Source organism: Xyrauchen texanus, chromosome 24, assembly GCF_025860055.1.
Source record: "Xyrauchen texanus isolate HMW12.3.18 chromosome 24, RBS_HiC_50CHRs, whole genome shotgun sequence".
Classification (NCBI taxonomy): Eukaryota; Metazoa; Chordata; class Actinopteri; order Cypriniformes; family Catostomidae; genus Xyrauchen; species Xyrauchen texanus.
The window spans coordinates 5,820,094-5,844,549 of NC_068299.1; the positions used below are offsets into that span (position 1 = coordinate 5,820,094).

At 37.7% G+C, this 24,456-nt stretch overlaps 1 protein-coding gene across 6 annotated transcripts in view; it reads left to right on the forward strand.

Annotated features, from left to right (window-relative positions):
• LOC127617947 (actin-binding LIM protein 1-like) overlaps nt 1–23,604 on the forward strand; it is a 49,746-nt gene extending 26,142 nt beyond the window's left edge. For 3 of the 6 annotated variants that reach the window (XM_052090129.1, XM_052090128.1, XM_052090130.1), the window contains exons 7-19: nt 2,376–2,463; nt 3,126–3,184; nt 7,303–7,380; nt 8,014–8,169; nt 10,127–10,171; nt 10,541–10,567; nt 12,257–12,386; nt 13,424–13,471; nt 16,373–16,501; nt 17,749–17,834; nt 18,750–18,855; nt 18,993–19,054; nt 19,570–20,158. In XM_052090129.1, coding sequence (XP_051946089.1) covers nt 2,376–2,463; nt 3,126–3,184; nt 7,303–7,380; nt 8,014–8,169; nt 10,127–10,171; nt 10,541–10,567; nt 12,257–12,386; nt 13,424–13,471; nt 16,373–16,501; nt 17,749–17,834; nt 18,750–18,855; nt 18,993–19,054; nt 19,570–19,635 — 1,080 coding nt within the window. In that variant the 3' untranslated portion in view covers nt 19,636–20,158. Of the gene's footprint in view, nt 1–2,375; nt 2,464–3,125; nt 3,185–7,302; nt 7,381–8,013; nt 8,170–10,126; nt 10,172–10,540; nt 10,568–12,256; nt 12,387–13,423; nt 13,472–16,372; nt 16,502–17,748; nt 17,835–18,749; nt 18,856–18,992; nt 19,055–19,569; nt 20,164–20,674; nt 20,756–20,879 lie in introns of those variants that run through there. The other 3 variants (XM_052090133.1, XM_052090131.1, XM_052090132.1) reach the window with 3 other exon arrangements.
• Nucleotides 23,605–24,456: the final 852 nt, after the last annotated feature.

The following is a 24,456-nucleotide window of genomic DNA, read 5'->3' on the forward strand; positions in this document are numbered from 1 at the left end:
AGGAACAAAAGCAATTTGTCATTCAAATGCCACCAAAGAACAGAAGTTAGAGCAGAAGAAAGACAGAACAGAACGTTTTTGTCCTCTGCCTGATTTGTCTAGCTTCTATCAAGTGGCAGATGAATTTGCACCAAAATATTGTTGAATTTGATTGGATGCACATCTTCTGATGAACAAAAGATATTGAAAGTATTTTCTCGTTCCCTTTTATAAACCCATATATTTTGCGATTCTAACTCTGCACGATTATGATATTATTTGCATTTAGCATTGTTTTACCTGCTGTTTTTGGGTTGTGACCCACCAATTGTGAACCACTGTTTTAGATATGAATAACTTGACCAGCACACCCAACTTTATTATGACGCTACGTCCCAAACCAAAGACACTGACTTTAATTCCAAAACAACTGACTTGTATTAAGCGTCTCGGTGATCCAACCACAAAGTGCTACAAAGTCAGAAAAGACAAAGAATGTGCAAAAAAAGGTGAACTGTTTCTCCCAGATGCAGCTGAAATGTAATCGAAGCACAAATGCAACATTTTGAGCTGAATTATGAATTATGTATATATATCAACAAAAGGAAATACGTTTTTGAGACATGAAATAAAGGCTATTGACTATTTGTAAAAGAAAGACAAGCTCTTTCAGATATCTAACTTCCTGTTTTAATAGGAAATTTGTCAACAGAGGAAGGCAAATTGTGTAAATTGCATCAAGCTGTGACCCATCACACTAAATTAAATATTCATTTGCACAAAATCATATTGCATTGTTTTATTAGTGATTTTTGAAGCGTTTTCTCATTCCCTTTTATAAACCCATATCGTTTGCGATCATAGCTATGCACAATTGGGTTATTTGCATTTAGCATTGTTTTACCTGCTGTCCCTCAACCCATTTTTGGGTTGTGACCCACCAACTGAGAACCACTGTTTTAGATATTAATTACTTGACAAGGACACCCTACTTTATTATGAAGTTATGTCCCAAACCAAAGACATTGACCCTGTTTACACCTTGTATTAAGTTGCATCTCGGGTGATCCAATCACATGTAGTCAGGTGAGACACATCGCTGTTCACACCTGGTCACTTAAATGCATCTCCTGTGATCACATGTGTTAGGATTTCAAGGGGAGGGTCTCTGTTTCATGATGACAGTACGTCAACCGCTATATCAGTGTATTACAGCATGACATGAAAGTGCAACAAAATCAGAAAAGACAAAGAAAGCGCAAAAAAACGGTGCGCTGGGGGGTGAGCCAAATGTTGTTGGGGGGGCATATGTAACGTTTCACGGCCAAACCACCGGCCCGCTCGGTTCTGGACATTCCGCCCTGATCGGACCAAAAGTGCGTCGGCCCACTGGGAAAATGCCTGGTATGCCAGATTACCAGTCCAGCCCTGTTTTTGACCACATTCGTATGTGATTTTTGTAATCCGATCACAAAATGTTTTAGACCTGGTTTAGACCTTTATTTAGCGCTCTCCACTCATGATTTGATCACCAAACATTTATCTTAATACAATGTGGAATTGGGGTCACTGATTGTGACACAAAAACGCTTACAGATAACAAGAGTTTCACAACAGACCCGCAGCAGCAGACTTTACAGTATTGCAACAGGATGAAGTACAGGAAGTTTCATCCAGCTAATTGAACCTGATTGGCTGTACGAGAGAGAGTTGCCCTTTCTTTTGACACCTTAAGACTTTCCTGTTTGTTATGATAGGATGTGTTTGTGTATAGCTGCTCTGGAGTATAATGGACTCTAAGAACTTAGTGTAGATTAAGGTCACGGGATACTACACAAGGCCAGAGGTTCAGTAAGTACAGTATCCCTTAAGACTAAAACATTGTATATGCAGAGTGAGGACAGTGCGTATGTATGTGACAAAGCGTATCTGAGTGTTATTTCATTATAAACTGTGTATGCATTTCCAAAGGGTGGATTAGTGAAATTAATGTGACATGATACCCTGAACCATGATACTCTGTTATGTTCATTCAGTCTAGTTAGTTAGTTAGTGCCTTTGGAGTGAGGAAGTGACATCATTGAGACTTTTCTGCTTGCGGACAAACACCTGAGAATTTTGTGGGACTGATGTAAATGCAGAGTAGCCCTCTGGAGTTGTCCGATGATTTGTTCTCTGAAGAGACTGTGTGAACAGAACATTTCTGCATTATATTTGATAAGCACAGTCGTTATGGTCATTTGAATAAAATATGTGTCGTCTTATATGATATGAATGCAAAACATTGAACCATTCATTTTTAAAATAACCCATTAAATGATTGTGGCATGCAAATGTTTATCTGTTCAGCTGACTTTATACAAGTGTATGCACAAAGGTGTTTGTGTATTCTACAGGCAGGAGACAAGCACTACCACCCAAGCTGTGCTCGCTGTAGCAGGTGTAATCATATGTTTACTGAAGGAGAGGAAATGTTCCTGCAAGGTAAGTCTAAGAGCATACTCAACATGTGCTTTAAGCAGATCATTTTCCAGCAGGGTGGATAAAGCTATGACGGATAGATAAATGTCAGTCTAGAATCCTTTTTAAGAGTTTTTTTTATTTAGGCTTTTAGCTGTTTTAACAATTATTATATTTTAAACTGGATTTCACCCAGAATAAAAAGCCATAGAATCTGGCTTGGCATTAAAAACAAACAATCAAACAAACAATGGATAGATAAATTCCTTCTACAGAGACTGAATGGAAGAAAAACATGCATTTGAGCTACTAAAAGTAACATCATGAATTATATGTTGATGGGCTCTATAAGAAAATTAGTTTGGAGAATAACCCAATTACTGTAATTTTCAGAAAAAAGGCTTTGTACTTAAAGGGACAGTTAACCTAAAAATAAAAATTGTATCATAATTTACTAATTTGTTTCTTACATAATTTTAGCATTGAAGAGAGAGCTTAGACTGAACAGACCTGACTTGTCAAAAAAAGCAATTCTGGAAATGTTATTTACATGCATAGACATTTTAATTCTGCTCAATATGATTTGTCAGAAGTGTCCCAATTTACCTTACTTCACCCTAAAAGTGGCATCTTACCTTGGTTGGCTTGAATGATTTACTTTATCATCTGTTTCATTGCACATGCAGGATCAACAGTTTGGCATCCAAGCTGTAAAAATTCACCTAGAAGCGAGGAGAGACAGAGGGTAAGATCTTCTTTTCCAACTCATTACATGTCCAGTGTTTTAATGTTTGTCCTGTGTTGTTGCTGTCACTATGTTCTTCTCTGCTGGATTCTTACCCTGTCGTGAAAGTAAACGGATATTACCTCATTGTGAACTATGCAGTTCTTCATGCTGGTTTTTAGTAGTCCTATCACTCAAAGAAAGTTGTAACTTGTTCGGGAATGCCAGCTATAAAATAGGTGAATAAGAATCATGTTTGATGTCCAAGCAGACCCCAGTGTCTTCATCCACAGCTATTGCCTGCATCTCTAGCACTACTCAGCAAATCAGAAAGGCAGGTACTGTACTCGCTGTTAGCTGCCCCATGGCATCTCAGGACCATGTGATGCCCTCTGGAGGTGTCAGGCTGCAGTACTTCCTCACTGGAAGGATGCTGTAGAGTTCAGACAAACTGATTTAGCCATAAACATTAACATCTGGTTTGTTCCATCTCATAGACAGTGATGCTACATATAACAGTATAATCATAATGTCATTGCGTCTTTGAGGCCAAATATGTACTGTCACTACAGTGCTAGGGAAAGCTACTTTGAAACAATAGCTTGACAAAGCTGCACATTACGTAGAATGATTTAAAACATATCACTATTAGGTTGACACCATTACTTAAAAATCTAAATTTACTCAAACTACAATTAGAAAAGCTAGAAAGCATTGCAAATTATACGAGTGAGTCAAAAACATAGCATTTAACTTAATATTTAACTTTAATAAAGACCAAAAATCCAACAATGGTGCACAGGCACTTCTGTAAAGTGGATTGTCAATATACAGTACTGTGCAAAATTCTTAGGCACATGTTTCACTAAAGCATTTATCTTAAGATGGTTATTTATATCTGCAGCTTTAGTGTGTCAATAGGAAATATAAATGTTGGACTCCAAAACATTTCTTTTGCAAATAGAAATTATTAGAATAGAAGAACAGGGAGCCCTGCAACAGATGTCATGGCCCCCACAAAGCCCAGTGTCAGTCTGAGATTATATGAAGAGACAGAAGCAATTGATACAGCCTAAACAGGAAGAAGAAATGTGGCAAATTGTCCAAGAAGCTTGGAACATCCTATTTGCCATCAACCAAGAAAAACTGTGTCCAGGTATATCTAGTAGAATTGGGGCTGTTTTAAGGGCAAAGATGGTCACACCGAATATTGATTTAGCTTTTTTATGTATACTGGACTTTGTATGACATTAAGTGATAAATGAAACCATTTATGTCAATCAGCGTGCGTGCGAGTGTATATATATACATGTACCCTGTGGCCAAAAGTTTGGAATAATGTGCAGATTTTGCTGTTATGGATAGAAATTGGAATTTTTATTCACCAAATTGACATTCAACTGATCACAATGTATAGTCAGGACATTCATATCTTGAAAAATTACTATTACAATTTAAATAAAATTTTCAGAGCTTCTTTAACTACTTCAAAGTGTTCTTATTAAAAAATGCTCCACATGCAGCAATGACAGCTTTACAATTCCTTGGCATTCTAGCTGTCAGTTTGTCCAAATACTCAGTTGACATTTCATCCCACGCTTCGGTGTCTCAGCGGTTGAGGCTCTGGGTTGCTGACCAGAAGGTCGGTAGTTCAAGCCCCAGTACTGACAATATGCCACTGTTGGGCCCTTGAGCAAGGCCCTTGACCCTATCTGCTCCAGGGGCACTGTATCATGACCCTACACTCTGACCCCAGTTTAGCTGGGATATATGAAAAAAAGAATTTCCCTGTATATGTGCAAAAAATATAAAATGTGTGACCATAATAAAGGCTTCTATTCTTCTATTCTGTAGCTCTTTCCTTAGATGTGGCTGTCTTGTCAGGCACTTTTCACGCACCTTACAGTCTAGCTGTAAGCTCCCACAAAAGCTCAATGGGGTTAAGATCCATAACATAAAGGTCCAATTATCTGTTGTCCAATGTCTGTGTTTCTTTGCCCACGCTAACATGTTGTTTTTGTTTCAAAAGTGGCTTTTTCTTTGCAATTCTTCCCATAAGGCCTGCATCACTGAGTCTTCTCTTTACTGTTGTACATGAAACTGGTGTTGAGCGGGTAGAATTCAATGAAGCTGTCAGCTGAGGATATGTGAGGCGTCTATTTCTCAAACTAGAGACTCTGATGTACTTATCCTCTTGTTTAGTTGTACATCTGGCCTTCCACATCTCTTTCTGTCCTTGTTAGAGCCAGTTGTTCTTTGTCTTTGAATACTGTAGTGTTCACATTTGTATGACATCTTTGTTTTTTTGGCAATTTCAAGCATTGTATAGCCTTCATTCCTCATAACAATGAATGACTGATGAGTTTCTAGAGAAAGGTGTTTCGTTTTTGCCTATTTTTAACCTAATATTGACCTTAAGACATGCCAGCCTGTTGCATACTGTGGCAACTCAAAAACAAACCCAAAGACAATGTTAAGCTTCATTTAACAAACCAAATAGATTTCAGCTGTGTTTGATATAATGGCAAGTGATTTTCTAGTATCATATTAGTAATTTAGCATGATTACTCAAGGATAATGTGTTGGAGTGATGGCTGCTGGAAATTGGGCCTGTCCATATTTGATCAAAAATGACATTTTCCAAATAGTGATGGTGCTGTTTTTTACATCAGTAATGTCCTGACTATACTTTGTGATCATTTGAATGACACTTTGATGAATAAAAGTAACAATTTTCTTTCGAAACAGCAATATCTGTACATTATTCCAAACTTTTGGCCGTGTGTGTGTGTGTGTGTGTGTGTGTGTGTGTGTGTGTGTGTGTGTGTGTGTGTGTGTGTGTGTGTGTATATAAAGCAAGAAATGTTTGACTATTATTAACTAATGACTAATATACTAATATTGTTGCATTACAACTTGTAGTTAGTGACAACACTGGACACCTTTCCGTTTTTACCATTTTCAGTGGACATTTATGTCTTATTTTATTATTGTTCTCATTTCTGTTAGAGACACAGTTTGTTAACTGTTGATAACTTAAATAAATGTAAGTTAGTTAGTTATTAGTGTAATAATAGGAAACTCAGACTTGCATGCCTTTTTTGCAACACTTTGTAATCAAGCCTTGTGTGCTGTGAAATTTCTGACACTCATTTCGGTCCTCATGCATCTCCTGTTGTTTGAAATTTGAAATTCCCATTGCTGAGTGTCATTCATTTTTTGTAGGAGGCAAATGAATGATTCCATGATTAAACGTTTGTTTTTAGGCTGGTTCAAGGATTCTGTCATCAGTCTTGTGTCTTCTTTATAATATATGTCATTGTTTATGTCAAAGTTATGTTTTTGTTGTAGAACATTGGTAGATATATCTGCAAAGAAGGATTTATGTATTAACATTTCATTGATTTCAGATTTGTGTTGATTCCTTGCTCTTATAAGTTTTTTTTCCTCCCTTTTCTGCCCAATTTGGAATGCCCAATTCCCAATGAACTCTAAGTCCTTGTGGTGGTGTAGTGACTCGCCTCAGTCCGGGTGGAGGAGGACCAATCTCAGTTGCCTCAGTGTCTGAGACCGCCAATACGCGCTTCTTATCACATGGCTTGTTGAAAGCGTGTGGAAGCTTCACGCTATTCTCCACAGCATCCACGCACAACTCGCCATTTGCCCCACCGAGAGCAAGAACCACACATTATAGCGACCACGGGGGGGTTACCCCATGTGATTCAACCCGCCCTAGCAACCGGGCCAATTTGGTTGCTTAGGCGACCTGGCTGGAGTCACTCAGTATGCCCTGAATTCGAACTCACGACTCCAGGGGTGGTTGTCAGCGTCTTTACTCGCTTAGCTATAGAGGCCCTCATTCTTATACTGTTTTTTTAAGATGTCACTGAATTGCTGAGGCATAGCATTGATCAACTGACCTACTTTCCGGGCCATAATTGGCTAACCTCTGTGAAAGTACACCATGAATTTCTTCATATAATATAATGTATCTTGTTATATAAAGATTCTTGTTCAAGAGACTGAGCAAGCAGTCACAAGATGTATCAATTTGTTTTCCTGTACAAGCATTTCATTCATGCTGCCTGCAGGTGAATATACAGTATGTTGTTGATTCTAAACCTCTGCTTGTTCCACAGCTGGCACACTCATCATCCGAGAGTATTAGCTCCAGACCTGATTCAAGCATACCTAGATCACCGGGTCAAACCATATATGTAAGTGCATCACCGTGTGAATACATGTCCACACATACACACACAGACGAATAAACATTCTTTACCAAAACCACCTAAAACACAGTATATATTTATGGAAAATTATTAGATTCATTTGGGGCAGGACTATCGGTTTGTCAGACCTATGGACGATTGGGGGAGTGTTCGGGGAAACCTGATTGAAAACGTTCTTTATTGTTTATAATTCAATTTGATAACACTAGTGGTACAGAAATTACACACTTGACATACAGCAGACCTGTAATTGTTTTAAGATAGTTGCATAAATGATAGATGTCCCAATAGATAGTTCTGATACATAGATTTCCTGTCTGCCTGAATTCTGACAGCAGTGGTGTAATAAAACATTTGCCATATTTTCTGTTTGAAACCTCTACATGCTCTGGAAACTCTTCATAGCTGTATTTTGAGAGATTATAAATGGTCTTATGTAACAAATCATACCAATAAAAATATGAGTGTTGTATTCCATTAAATGTTTATCGAATTGTTAAAAAATATATTTTTTTCAATTTCTAACAGTTTTGAAAATTGTCAGTTTACTCACTGCTGTCATGTACATAGCTATGTAACACCTTATCTGTGTTTGTGTGTATATTTGTTTCCCACTAGGCAAAAGTAGACAATGAAATCCTTGATTACAGGGATTTAGCAGCCATTCCCAAGGTCAAAGCCATTTATGACATTGAGCATCCAGATTTAATCAACTACGAGCCACTTTACACCACCTCACTGGATGAGGCAGATGAGAGAAAGAGTGTGGGAGAGGTAACAATTAGTCAAATATAAGCTCCGTTTTGAAACCCAAGTACGTAGTCATTTTATGCCATCAAAGGCAGCATCCTAACCCTCATGGGGCCTTAAAAGTGACAAACTTGAAAAGCAGAAAATAATTTGTGTGTCACTCTAAATTTGTACCTCGTGAGAAATGCACAGCTACAAAGGCGTAGCTGTGCCACCTTAAAATAAAGATTTAAATGAGAATAAAGTCTAAATGTTTTGAGAATAATCGCATTACATGCTTTTGCGAGAATAAAGTAATAAAGTTTCAAGAACAGTCTTAGCATCATGAGATTAAAGTCATAACATTTTGAGAATAAAGTAAAAATTAAGGGAATAAAGTCGAATTTATGAGAATGAAGTAGAATATTGTGTGAATAAAGTAGAAATATTTAGAGGGAAAAAAATTACGAATTAAACAGCATATGATTATCACAACGATAGAATGGATGGCTAGTCAGCAGTTTCATCAATGCAAGAAATTGATGTTGAGGATTTAGTTAAATCATACAAGGAATTAGCTATAAAGAAGTCCTTGGTCTTTTGGCACATCAAGAGTTATTATTAGTATCCGGACACCGCAGCAGTTATGTAAGAATTTGAATCGATACAGGAGAAAGAACCAGAGAGACATTTGTGCAGTCCCGCTCGGCGTGGGTGATGCTTGGTCTGCCTTTTTTGTTGATATTTGCACTCAAAACAATATTATAACTGAGGGCATGGCACCATTTACAATTTCTTGAAATGGGTCTATAATCACTGCAGTTCTATCAGGAAGACCCGCAGACCGAGTGAAACTAGGTGACATTTATTTGATTAATATAAAACAGAAAAGTAATGTCTCTCTTTGGCATAAGCCCCGTCTGGCAGTCCGAAGTTGTAGTACTCAGAACCATCATATCCTGCCGGAGATGGGAGGCAGGGGTGAGGAGTCTACCCCCATACAGGATGAGGCTCAACTGGTGGTGGTGGGGTGGTGGAGGTTGCTGTGTTAGCACACTGAAACAGCAATGTGATAGATTGTGAGCAGACTTATAAAGCAATGGCTCACATGTGATTGGCTAGGAGTTACCTAACTAATGGTGTAATGATGTACACCTGCTACTCTTCCTGCTAGAACTACGCTCCGCTTACATTTCCAGTTAATTTACGCTTCAGTTGAGTGTAAGACTAGCATCTCGCGCGAGTTACGCCTCCCTTGACAGGCACCCACATGTTGAAAAGTCATGTATTATGCACACCTCATTTATGAACTGGGAGTTTGCAAAAATTCAGCTCGGCTAACTTGACAAAAAAATTGCATAGTCAGTGTTATTTCCCTAGCTAGTGGTGTTTACTGTATCCAAAGACCCAGATGCCCCACTTTGCTTTTGTCCACCACATAACTTTTATGTTACCTTCCTTCCAACATAAAATATTTACTAAACTTTAATTTCATAATGATCCGACTTTTGCTTTATTCTCTAAACATTCCGACTTTATTCTCGTAATGCTTTGACTTCATTCTCAAAATAGTCTATTTTTTATTTATTTTTTGACGTGGCACTAAAATGTCATTGTGCAAAGGAGACTCGACTCACAATCATTTTCAATAGAGTCTTTTGTGGGTAAATTTTTAGTTTGATTTAATTATTTTATCTATACTTTTAAGGGTGAGTCATTAGATGACTGCCATATATAACAAATTAATTTTATTGAAATAAGGAACCGGATTTTAAATAATTTGTCAAAATCATTGGTTTCTATCAACTTTCATATATACGTACCTCTCCAACGTCGCAACTAGAATTATTATTTTCCCACTTAAATACGACTTAGCGTGGTCATTTATGTGCTCGGAACTCGTAATTACGATATTACCCACTTGAGGGGCACAATACATGCGATGCTGCCTTAGAATTTACCTACGTTTAATTAACGCAATATAAAACTGTTGTGTTGACAGCTGCAGAGCTCCAGGAGAGACTGTTCCCCCATGCCAGATGACAGAGTAAGTTAATCACATGACCTTTCACCTGTGCATTGGTAGGCTGTTCATTCTTATATTATTCTCATGTCATTGCACAATTCAGGAACAGTTTACACTGTTGTTGTAAAAGATTACTACATTGATGCATATAAAGGCAGTACAACAAATCACAATATAGGCCTATTAAAATATACTGAAACATATAGATAACCAAGATAAAACATAATTTCAGATTTTTTCTTTTGATTTTCGGTGAAATATGACCCAAATTGTTCTTTCGCCCTCATAGTTAGTTTGTGCATCCAAAATATCCTTTCAGTAGTGTCCCAGTGACAATGTGAATTAATTCATAAATTCTTTGTGTCTTTGTATTTTTTCCTGTTGTTTCAGACCAGATCACCCACACCGACTGCTGAGGTAAGACGGATTTAGAGTAGGGATGTGCACGGTAACCCTTTGTAATATTCGGATAACCGCAAGGTTTTTCGTTTGGCGTCGAGACTCGGGAATATAGAATGTTTATTCCAATGGATGTGTGTCAAACACTTATCAAAATAGCAGTGAATAAAGTGCACAGTGAGCTATGAGCATAAATGGCACAATACATAGAATCTACTGTATGTAGATCTTCAAATGATAAAATCCCTCACAATTAAATTCAAACAAAAAATAATCAAGCTGTCACTTCATGCAACATGGTATTCTTAACCAATGGAAAACATGTCATTTAAGTGCCAAACCTGATATGTGTTCTGCCCAGGCAGGTTCACAGTTCCGTGATGCAGCAAACCCTAGTATTGCCATGTGTGTGGAGTCTACACTGCTGTGGTTTATTAGCCTCTTTGGGATGCTTTGGTTTTTACAAATATATTTATGCATTTGGCAGATGCTTTTATACAAAGCGACTTACAGAGCCCTTATTACAGGGACAATCCTCCCCGGAGCAACCTGGAGTTGAGTGCCTTGCTCAAGGACACAATGGTGGTGGCTGTGGGGATCGAACCAGCGACCTTCTGATTAACAGTTTAGTGCGTTAGCCCACTATGACACCACCAATGTTTAGCATTTAACTAAGTGTAATTGTTGTCTGCAAACTTTGCGATTACATTCATACGAGCAGACAAATGGTTCACTTGGGAGCTAAATAGAGAAGCTACACCATGTTTCTACAGCTTAACAGAAAACAGTTAGAAATGCTTTGACAGATGAAACGTAAATACAGTAAATACAGAATTACAACAAAATATGGTTTGTCAATATTTGTTTATGTGATTTGGGAATTTTTACAAGAATAAAGGATGTTTATATGAGAAATGCTAACAAATGTAGCCTTTAGCATCGTGTAGAAAGCTACAAATATATATTTTCTGCCTCGTTCTATGAACAGAATCCACAAACAATCAGAAAAAGATGTCGTTGTGTACACACTGGGGGGTTTTGAAGTAAGTTTGGAGCAGCAGAAATAGTTAACCTTGTGTAAATTGCCATGTGAACATTTTACTTTATGCTAAGATAAAATGCTATTTGCAGCCCATACCTGCTAGGAACGTTTATGTTTTATAATCAATTCTATTGAGAAAATTCCCTTTTAGATCACTTTTATTTTCTCTCCAGTAAGGCACATGATATTAGGTAATCCATTGTATTCTCAGTAATAACTTCTGTATTGTTTACTGTAAAACGTTTAAAAATGCATAAAATAATACATTCACTGGAGGAGCAACTCCGCATATTTAGATATTTAGGCTTTTTTCAGTATATTTTGTCATAATGTACAGGCATTTGCTTTTCCCACTCGTTATTATTCACTTGTTTATAGTCAAAACAAGTGGAAAAAATCTGCTAGTGCTGAAGAAGTAATCCAAAATATTTAGATTACATTACTGACCTTGATTAATCTAACTGAATATGTCACAAATGACATTTTACAGCATGTATTATGTAATCTATAGTGTAATACATTTTAAAAGTAACCCTCCCGACCCTGAAGTAACAGTTTGTATTGCAAGTGGAGAATATTTATTCATGGTATTGGCAAAAGTCACTGTATTGTGTTATTGCATGGTGGCATTTTTGTAACTCCAGATGTTTCCTGTGTTTCTTCAGGGCTACTATGACATGAGGGAACGAATCCTCCAGAGGTCTACAAGTCAAGGCTCCATTGGCTCACCCATTTACAGCCGCCACAATTACACGCCCACCCTCTCACGCTCTCCTCAGCACTTCCACAGACCTGGTGAGCTATTCTCACAATCAAATTAAATCTAAAGTTTGGTGTGTGTGCGCACATATGTGTTTGGCCATCAGTCTGGTGTGTTTAAAATGCTCAAATCAATATTTCATATGAACTTTTTCTTTCATAGAGTACAGTTTTGCAGATCTGACACCACTCTTCTCCCTTAGAATCCAATATATATATATATATATATATATATATATCAACAGTTTATATGTACCAATGTCTCTGATAAAAAAAGAAAAAAAAAAAAAGAAAAAAACACCCTTTTAAGCCTTTTCAGATCAATATCAAGATATTAAATATAATTAGAAAGCTGAACATTTCTAAATATACAGTATACATATATTTTATTTATTACATATTTGCTGTACGTCCCAGCCCTAATTTGAACTCTTCTCTTCATTGACCTTTAACCCTGTTTCTGATTGGAGGCACTGAGCCCAGTGGTCTGAATTCCCCAGGGGATAGAACCCCCCCTCTCTCTCTGACTCCTAAACATTTTCACCTGCCAGGTACTGTTGGGAGTCTTACAGCAGCCCAGTCACTGTCCCACTGTGGGTCAATCCCAGCATGCTCCTGTGTCAAAGCACATTGTCACAATACAAATCCCTTTCTCTCTGCCCAATATGAAAGTTCTATCATTATAAAGCACCTAGCAACCACCAAGAGCAGCTTAACAACCATATGACCTACGAACGCACACAGAAAACCTAAGAAACCACATAGAGTAGCAATGCACTGGCAACCACCCACAACACCCATTGTGGTGGTGATGTTTGCATGGGAAAACACCAATTCACCATAATCTAGTTTTCTGATCAATTTCATGAAATGCTTTTGTGAAATACAAACCGCATGTACCACAGTCATCAATGCCTCAGACGTGATTGTTCATCTATGCATTTTCTTATGTGTTGTTAATTGTGTTTCTCTGATTATGAGTTAAATGTTTGAAAATCAGATTTTTATTATTATTATTATTAAGGCCCTTCTCTTTCAGCGTAACTAAAAAACTGTCTTTTGTTTTCTTTTAGATCAAGGGCTGAACATCTACAGAAAACCTCCTATCTACAAACATCATGGTACAGTCGTTTAGAATCATTTAATTCATCACATTCATTTTTACATTTACATCATTTTTACATAAGAATGATTTGAAAGTTCAGATTTTGGCACATGCCTGTTGATCTTTATTATGTTCTAAATACATTGCATTGCATTGTGAATATTGCATGTGCTTGAGTTCTTAAATTCTAGCCAATATTTACAAACAAAAAAAACAATGTACATCCAATTTTGTAATCAACTTTTAAAATGACCTTACAGTCAGGGACGGCTCTAGGGTCAGTGGACATCTGGGGCTTCGACCAGAGACATCCATGTGCATCATTATACACGGGATACAATTTAAAAATGTTTAATATTACATCAGCAACAAGTCCAGTAAATCTTTCAATATTATCCGCAATCCTCCTTAATAATACTGCTCAATGTTACCATTTGTTAACATTTATGCTACAGTGTATGTTTAAAACCTACAAATCCAGAGCCATGACACCAAGCTGCTATTCCTTGTCTAATTAGGAACCTGCTTACAGAACACCCACTCTCATATTCATCAGCAAAAATGCACAATCACAATTTAAAAAAATTTAAATAATAAAATGATGAAATCTATAGTTGTCGCATAACAGATACATGGCTGTTATAAACAAATATTTGGCCTCATTTGACAATGCAATAAATAAGTTATATAGTAGTTACACATACCTGAAACAGGTTTTACTTCAATTATGTTCTGATAAATCTCTTCACCAAGACAAGTGCACACCTACGAACCATCTGACTGTAAAAGCAATCAAGGTAATTACATCCAAAAGTTCCAGTCTCATTGGCTGGATCTTATAAAACTACTTATCGACGATTGGCCAGTTTACATGTCGGTCAGAACTTCTTGTCTATGTTGGCAGTTCTTGTCAGGAGTGAATGAACGTAAAAGGAGACACTGTTTGATGCTCAGCGAGCAGAATAGCTGTTCAAAAGGGTTTTATTTTACTGTGTGCATGAAAACTCTGTGATTATTACAAGGTTCATTCAGGGCTTTTCCTGAAACATTCGGTGCTTAAGCCCGGTAAGCCCAACCCTAGCGCTGCCCCTGCCTGCAATTATTATTTTATCATTGCAAGCATTAAAACACACGCTTCTAGAACTAGCTGTTCTGCTCATTGTTTTCAGTCAATATTCAGCATGTGCATGATATTTACTACAGCACAAAGGATGCGCAGGCAAGATTAAACAATGTATACAATGCAAAGGCTGCATGCAATTTTTAATATGTCCTGTGAAGATAAAGGCTGGTTGACAACAGCAGGATATTTCTATTCATAAAGGTGAAGTGCATACATTTTTCTTTGATAAATAGTTTCTCCTATCTCCGCCTAATATGCAGGGTCAACTACAAATAAGCCATAATTTGAAGGTTGAAATCATTTGTAATTTAGCCTGAGATTGTTGATGCTAGTGGTGCAGAAATTCACACTTCATCTATAAACACTTGTTAGTGTATGAAGTTGCACATTTTTACAATGGTAAACTGGCTAATAACATTACCTTGATATTAACTTTTAAATGTTTAAAATAATTTCACCCCATGACTATGTTTGTTTGTCAAATTGCCATAATCCTGTTTTTTGTTTGTTTGTTTTTATATGGAAAATGTGAGTCCATCCACCTCATTAATGTCTGCTTGTGTGCTATTTAACACTACCTCAATGTAAACATGTAAGTACTGTTTGAAATCTTCTCAACTGAGCTCATTTCACTATAGACATTTATCAACCAATCAATCATCATTTAATTGTCTATTAAGTACCCAATGAGCTTTCATCCATATCGATAATATCAATCATTGCAAAAAAAAAGTAAAACTTGTTCTAACATACTTGGTTATTTTATACATTTAAAAAAAAAAAATTAAAGCTTGTTGTATTGGAATTACAGTATAGAAATGATTCCCTAGTATTGATTATCAAGCACTGACAAACATCAAATATTATGCATTTAAAGGGTTCAAATCATAAATGTATTATTTAATCTTTCCGACTTAGGTCCACTACCTCACTGTAACCTCTAGTTCAACATTATGCCACAAGTGCTATTGATTAATTGAGTAAAAAGATACCACTTACCACCCCTGAAGTCACAAGTTCGAATTCAGGGTGTGCTGAGTGACTCCAGCCAGGTCTCCTAAGCAACCAAATTGGCCGGTTGCTAGGGAGGGTGGTGTCACAAGGGGTAACCTCCTCGTGGTCGCGATTAGTGGTTCTCACTCTCAATGGGACACGTGGTAATTTGTGCGTGGATTGCGGAGAGTAGCATGAGCCTCCACATGCTGTGAGTCTCCACGGTGTCATGCACAATGAGCCACGTGTTAAGATGCGCAGCTAGACTTGTCTTCCGCCACCCGGATTGAGGTGAGTAACCGTGCCACCACGAGGACCCAATAAGTAATGGGAATTGGGCATTCCAAATTTACATAAAATTAAAAAGTATTCACTGTTAGTAACCAGTGAGGACAATACAATAGATAGATATGTGTTCTAATATATATATATATATATATTTATTTGTATTGTATTTTGCAGTACTAGCTCCATTCAGTTCAGTCACATTTAATTCAGATTGCAAACTCACAACTAGAAAACAATACCTTTTCCATGGTCCTGTAGATTCAGTGGCACAGAAAACACATTAGTATTTCATCCACATTTAAAGAAGAATGCAGACAATCAAGAACCATTCATTTATCAAAAATGTAACCGGATCTGCAATGAACCGGTTATCGATTCCCAACCCTAGCCACATATGGCTTGCAGTAGGCATATTCTGCTGTCTCTTGGTTACATATTGGTTTAAAGTAGCCACACTGTTCTGATGGTCCAGCTCCCCCTGATTTATTGATCTAGATTCAGCTGCCTTTGCAGCCCAGAGCAAGTCTGCTGATGACATCATCAAATCGGCAAAATTCCCCCCAGCATATGCTCGTGGTCCAGACTACCCAGCAAAGATAGAGACAGAGTGCTGGTCCTTCCCGATTGCCCATGCTGCCCTAGGTACTGTGGTCACCCATGATACATCTGTTTCCACAGCCTTGTTGCTTCGGCCTTTAAGCAATAGTTCTCCCAGTTATAAACATTTTCTCATCATTTACACACCCTCATGTTGTTTCAGCCCCATATTATTTTCTTTAATCTGTGAAACGTAAAATGAGATGTTGGGCAAAATGTCCGAGCTGCTCGTTTCCATGCAATGAAAATGGATAGCTATTAACAGGATATTTAAAAGTACCATAAAAGCATCATAAACTGCAGCCTATGCAACTTGTGTGCTGTAGTCAAATTCTTCTGAAGCCATATACATTTACATTTATGCATTTGGCAGACGCTTTTATCCAAAGCGACTTACAGTGCAATTATTACAGGGACAATCCCCCTGGAGCAACCTGGAGTTAAGTGCCTTGCTCAAGGACACAATGGTGGTGGCTGTGGGGTTAGAACCTGTGACCTTCTGATTAACAGCCCTGCGCTTTAGCCACTACGCCACCACCACTCCATGATAATAAACTTATAATGTTCACAACTGCCATAGCTCTCAAATCCCTTTTGCCCTTTCATTAATTTAATTAGTGGCGACTTCAGATGCATTGCACAAGGTTTGACATCAGTGACGCCATTGGTCTGTGCGTGACCAATTGTGACATGGAAAATTTGAAAAGTGTGACCGCAAATGAGAATTGAGAGCTTGACTGAGGAGAAGATTATCAGTGAATGAATTCTGTTTTGGTCTGCTCCTCACTCAAAGCTATCATATGGTTTTAATAGGCAGCACACAACTCGTATGGACTATGTTTATAATACTTTTAAGGTGCTTTATTGTCATTTTTGGAAAACAGAACCTAAGATATTGTGCCAAAGATCTCCTTTTGTGTTTAATGGAGGAAAGAAAATAATACCCCCTCTAATGCTGCATAGAGAATTTAGAGCAGATTTACTGACATATTTGAGTCAACAAATTGTGTAGAAAATGCTAGTATGTTTTGAAACTGAGTACTGAGATTGACTTCAAACTTTTGTGTTGTTTTTTTTGTCCATGTGTAACTGTTGTGTAACATCTTGTCTCAGTTACCCTAATGCATGATCATTTCATGTGTGCTACATCAATTTGAAAAGCTACATGCAGCATGTCTCAAAGTATAGACAAGCTTTTGTCTGGCTTTTGCACTTGTTCCCCCTTCATCCCTGATTTAGGACTTTTTGTTTTTGAATGTGTTTGAATGTGTTTTTGTTATTGTGCTGCTCAGGGACAGATGGCAGGAGAACATCAAGAGAGGAGGATGAAGAGGATGTACAGAAACGTAGACATCTTCAAGAGGAACATCTCAACAAGGTCAGGACTAGCTATCAGGGTTGTGCACCATTCAGAATTGGTAATGCTTTTTAAAATCAGTTCCTGAATTTCAATACAGGTTAAAAGAATAGTTCACCCAAAAGTGAAAATTCGCTCATCATTTACTCACCCTCATGCCAACCCAGATGTTTGAATTTTGCAAGTACCAAAATGTAGTAGCTTCAAAGCACATAAAGGCAACTAGGCCTGAAACAATTATCGCTGAATATTTTCAGTGACGAATAGTCGTTTGATCACATTTAACTTAACATGAGATCACATTAAACTCTAATGAGGGTGCAAGATGAGCACCAACCACAGCTTGCACCTGATTGAGGAGAGGAAGAAAACACTGCTCGCTGTCCAGACTTTCCAAACAGCTTCAGTTGATGTAGATCACAAAGTATTAGGAAATTAGACAGAAATACAAAATTAGTAAATACAGAGGCACTATCTTAATACAGCATTTTAAGTCAAGGCACAAGCTGAATAGTCGATTAAGAGCTAATGATTAATCGTTGCCACCTTTAGCAGATTTCTTAAAAGCTGAATTTTTTTTTGTATATTATATAATCAATATATTTTTATACATTTTAATTGTATACATTTATCTGAAAAAGTGCTTATTTTTGACTTAGAGAAGTATCTGTAATCATTGTACATATTCGGGAATAAATCGGCATAATAAGTCAAGTTTAACTAATAAACCAATGGACTAATGAGATTTCTCTGTTGCGTTGACTGTGGGGGATTTCTTTGAATTGCAAATAAATTCCTCTTCCTGTCAAATTCCAAGTCAACGCCCTGTTAGGTAGGGCCCAACTTTCCATGAAAGTGAGCCAATTCTTAAATTGGGTATTTTGACCGATCCTGCTAACATGACATTGTGTTCCTGTCAAAAATTGTTGACTCCAGATCCAGTCTGGTTTGGGGAAGATGATCCTTAAAGAGGAGAAGGAGAAAGAGAAGATTCGAGAGCGTCATGCACGGAGCCTGTCGGCTCAACGCTGCAGTAATGCTGGTAAACCAGACCTCCGTACAGTGGACCACTTTCAACTGTGATGTTCTGCATCTTGCCTTTTTTTGTGATTCTGGAAAGGCTATCTCTGTGCCTGTTTTCTTTTGTAGTGAACGTGTGCTGTTTTCTAAAAATTACAGATCAAAGTTCACCCTCTATAACAGGCTCGCTTCCTGGATACGGGCGAAATGGACTGCATCGGGTAAGCCCCATTCTCTTGTGGGGTCTGTGGGACGTGGTGCTGTTGCTTTAAAGGGGTCAAATCATAATGAATTAAATTGTTCCTTGATGTTTTGTGATAAAAGAGTTTATTGTACTATGAAAACATGCATGTTCAAAATTGAAAACATCCTTCCCAGTGTAAAAAGTAATTGAAATAAATGCACTTATATAGCGCCTTTTTAAACATAACGGTATTCAACGCGCTTTACACTGTGACTCATTCACCCATTCACACACACATTCATACACCAATGGTGGCAGATCCGCCATGCAAGGTGCAAGCCTGCCATTGGGAGCAACTTGGGGTTCAGTGTCTTGCCCAAGGACACTTCAGCATGTGGAGTCGTGTGGGCCGGGATTCGAACCACCAACCCTGTGATTAGTGGCTGACCCGCTCTACCAACTGAGCCACAGCCGCCCCTATATATTGAGTAACTGAATAACTGCACTGAGTAACTGCACTAATTAAAACTATTGGACTCATCTTTTTTCCAGCCTCAGTCGACTGATTTCATTCAGTATAACAGTTATGCGGACGTTTGCAGTGGGGTGAGAGGTTAGTTTCTCTTTCTGTCTGTTTATCTTTTAATTTACATGAACTTGAACCATGAACCTGTCACGATAGCATAAGAATCACATATAGGCCTGTGTGTTTTGGAAATAGTGCAGATGCATATGGATGATATGGCGTGTGCAGAAATAATGATACAGTTTGTCTCAATGTTAGAATATTAAAGCTCTGTTTTCTGTTTTTGTCTTCTTTACAGAGTTTCAGGTATGTAGATTAATTGTAATTAATTTGTGAATGCTGAATTAAACTAATTAAAGAGAGTTTTTAATTTGTGTCTAACTAGACTAAATGCATCCTTATAGTGACTACGTAATTGTTCTCTAAAAATCATACTTGCAATAAGAGACATGGTTGCTTTGCTGTGAATTACATGCTGTGAATTAAATTGAAAGATTCGGTTAGCCTCGCTTTGAAAAGCAGCTTGCTATCTATGCTGTTTTTAGCCCCTGCATGATGGCCATCGTTCAACCACCAGAATGGACAGAGGGGTGTCTATGCCCAATATGTTGGAACCAAAAGCAAGTATCTGTCTGATTATCCCTGTGAATCAAAAGTTATTCTCATACTTGGTATTATCCCTTATAGCATAGGCGGAAATCGCGGGGGGTCGGGGGTCAGGACCCCCCCATCTGAGGGTTGTCCCCCCCCTAAAATATCATTAAAATATGTGTATTGTAAATAATATAATGATATATTCTTAAAATAATTGTTTAAGAAATAAAATAATACAAATGCAAACGGGGCAACAACAAAAAACCCCTTGGTGTCCCCTTCAAAAATTGCTCTTGAGAATTGTTATGTTTATTGTCCCCCCCAACATTTTGATGAAATTTTCGCCCCTGCCTTATAGTGAGTATAAGTTTGGCCACTAACAGGGAGTGACATCCCATTGTGTGTGGCCTTATCTGCACTAGTGTTATGATAGGGAACTGAAACAGAGGCATCTAATATTTCAGACATTAAATAAGCTTTTACAGGACTTGTCTCTTTGTAGTGTATTTACCTTTGAATTATATGCATTCTTTAAAGGTATATCCATATGAAATGCTCAGGGTTACCAGCCGTAGTCGCTCTAAACTGCCCCGAGATGTGGACAGAACCCGACTAGAGGTAATTACTCTGAACATGTGCCACAAGAATCCAGCGCAATCATATACTAAACACGTATTATCATTTAATCAAGATATATTTAGGTATTATTTGCTTTTTTTGACTGTTACAAATGCTTTTCTAGCGCCACCTGACACCAGAGATGTTCTTTGAAATATTTGGGATGGAAATTAAGGAATTCGACAGGTTACCTCTCTGGAAACGCAATGAACTGAAGAAGAAAGCCAAGCTCTTCTAAACAGGATATAGAAAACATCTACACTCACTCACATTATGTATCATAAAGCTTTTTACTGCTGGTCATTCCTTTGTTGTATGCTCAGAGGTCAAAACTAAATGCAAAACTGTAACCACAAGAAAGTTCTGTGCTGCAATATCAGATGATGTCAGTTCGGTCCAAACATTCCCGACAAGCTCTAGAGTTCTCGTCTCTTTATTTTAGTCTCTATCACTTTGTTTTTCCCTCTCTTAGAACATAGACTTCCTCTTTTTGTTCCACTGTATGTTCTTCTTGTATATAGTAAATCTCTCATGCAGGTAAGAATGTTGTCTGATAATCTGATTCTTTGTAAATTTGCGGTTACAATCTATATAATTCACTGTGTTCCAGCAGACATCTTTGTTTGCTTCAGCAGTTTTTGTGCATGGAGGGATTGTTTGTGTGTGTGTGTGTGTGTGTGTGTGTCTGTCTGTGTGTCTGTGTTTTTTTGTGTGCGTTTGCGTGCGAGTTTGCCTGTGCGTGCGTGTTTGCGTGCGTGTATGTGTGTTTGCGTGTGTGCGTTTGCGTGAGTGTTTGCGTGTGCGTGCGTGCGTGTGTGTCTGTCTGTCTGTGTGTGTGTGTGTGTGTTTCTGTCTCTGTGTGTGTTTGCGTGTGTGTGTGTGTGTGTGTGTGCTTGTGTGTGTGTGTGTGTGTGTGTGTCTGTGTGTGTGTGTGTCTGTGTGTGTGTGTGTGCGTGTTTTTGTGATTTACGAGGACAATTTTGTAAGTTACAAATTAGTAATTACAAGTGTATTATGCTATAGATGTGATTTATGAGGACATTTCTAGTGTCCCCATAATTCAAATCGCTTAAAAATCATACTAAACAATGTTTTATTGAAAATGTAAAATTTTGAACGTTTTCTGTGAGGGTTAGGTTTAGGGGTTGTGTTAGGTTTAGAGGATATAATCTATAGTTTGTACAGTATAAAAGTCATTATGTCTATGGAAAGTCCTCATAATGATAGGTAGACCAACATGTGTGTGTGTGTGTGCCTGTGTTTGCGTGTGCATTTGTGTGTGTGGGTGTGTGGGTTTGTCTCTGTGTGTGTTTGCGTGTGTGTGTGTGTATTTGTGTGTGTGTGTGTGCGTGTGTGTTTGCATGTGTGTCTGTGTGTGTATGTGTGTGTTTGTGTTTGTGAGTGTGTGTGTGTGTGGTGGTTTGGGTAGTTTATGAGGACAATTATTTTAGGTTATAAACTGGTAATTACAAAGGTATTATGCTATAAATGTGGTTTATGAGGACATTTAGTGTCCCCATAATTCAAATCGCTTAACATACTAAACAATGTTTTTTTTGAAAATGTACAAATGCAGAAATGTTTTTTGTGAGGGTTAGGTTTAGGGGTTGTGTTAGGTTTAGGGGATATAATCTATAGTTTGTACAGTATAAAAATCATTATGAGTCCTCATAAGTATAGCCGCACCAACACGCATGCACGTGTGTGTGTGTGTGTGTGTGTGTGTGTGTGTGTGTGTGTGTGTGTGTGTGTGTCTCTTTCTATCTGTCTATGTCTTTGTAAAACAGTTCTGAATGCTTTCAAAGTGATTTAATTCATAACAGCACATATCCATGTATTCACCCTTTACTGCTATATCAGACTCCAAACATCTGTTAAAGATGTGACATTTCTGCGCCACTAGCAGCACAAAACAGAAATGCAAAAATAATGAATGACCATTAAACATTCATACTTCTATTATTCACCCCAACAGCCAAATTCACACCATTGGCAAACTCAGGCAATCGTAATGTCCAGCTCATTCAGGCCCCTCAACAAACAGATTGCAGTTTAGTGCCACTAGTGGTGCAGAAAATACACTAAAAGCTTTCTGGTTTAAATTTAATTGTAACATAAATGCTGATGTCCCTTCCCAAGTATACTATATATTTAAATAATTGACAACAAAGTAAACAATAAACTACATTTGACTTTTCTGAAAAAGTTGATTCTCACACTGCCAGTTGTATTTCCAAGTAAAGGGAAATGTTTCAATGTGCAACTCTGTTAAACCAAAGGCATTATAATGGGTCAATGCTCTAAAAATGGTTTTAATTAACTAACGAATCAGATGTTGTATCACTGTATTGTTGAGTTCTTCATGCACAAAACACTGAACTTGTACATTGAATTCTTAGTAGGCAAATGCAATGCATCCTTTTCCTCGTATCTCTCTTTTTAATTCAGTGAACATATAACAGCATTGCAAAAATAAAGAAATACATAAAAACGATCCAGGAAAGTTATATGGGTCATATATGGAGAAGCCTACGCTTTCATGTGCCCATCATATGTGTCTTGCTATATTGGATAAAAAATTTGCACACACAACTCACCACGCGCCCCACCGACAGCGAACCACATTATTGCGTCCACGAGGAGGTTAACCCAACTTGACTCTACCCTCCCTAGCAACTGGGCCAGCTGGTTGCTTAGGAAGCCTGACTGGAGTCACTCAGCATGCCCTGGATTCGAACTTGCGACTCCAGGTGTGGTAGTCAGTGTCTTTACTTGCTGAGCTACCCAGACCCCCATACAAGTAAACTTGTACTAGGCTGAATAATGAGGAGTCAGACGGACATTTTTACAAAGAAAACACCAACAGGAAGTGGATTTCAGCTGTTCAGCTATTTCTTTCTTCTCAAATTTGATTGTTTCAATGCAAATGGATATTTTATGTTTATGTATTTATTTATTTTGTTAGTAGACGTGTAATAAATGGGATAATGTACAGTCAACAGGTTGTTATCGCAAAATAAATCCCTTCCGCTTCGTGGCGGGGTCCAGATCACCCTGTCAGGGTTTATTGTGCAATATCAACTTATAAACATGCAGTTATGAGAGATAAAGAGAGATTAATACCTTGCAACTGCAACTTAATATCAATCACAGGGCATTAGCAAGGAATTCTGGCCCCCCTGACTGTATTGCTTTGGGCCCCACCTGTTAAAGAAATACAATTCATGCAATTGCAAGAATTGTAATATATCCTACTGTAAAGTCAGAACAAAGTCCGAATGTTCTTCTATGGTATGATTAGTTTATTTTAATATAAAGCATTCAATGCTGTTTGATCAAATTTATTTTTGAAAAGTTCAAAAGGTACTGCATAAGAAAGGTTCATTCTGACATGCAGATACTGCTGTTCTCCACTAGAGGGCAGTGTGTCATCGTGATCTTGTCATGGCGAATTGGTGTCCAAACGAATAATGTACAGCAGGGTTAAAGGCACACCAAAGGTAATGTGTTTTTATATGGTCACAAAGTGTATCAAAGATTTAGGAATTACATTTTTTGTTATTGAATATTTCTAGAGCACAATTCTGTAAACGTATGCAAAAGCTTTTGAGACAGCAGGTGCTTTTTTGAGTAACAAATTAAGATAATGATTCTTTAAAACGGTGCATAATTTATTGTTAATTTCACATTTTACATTTCAT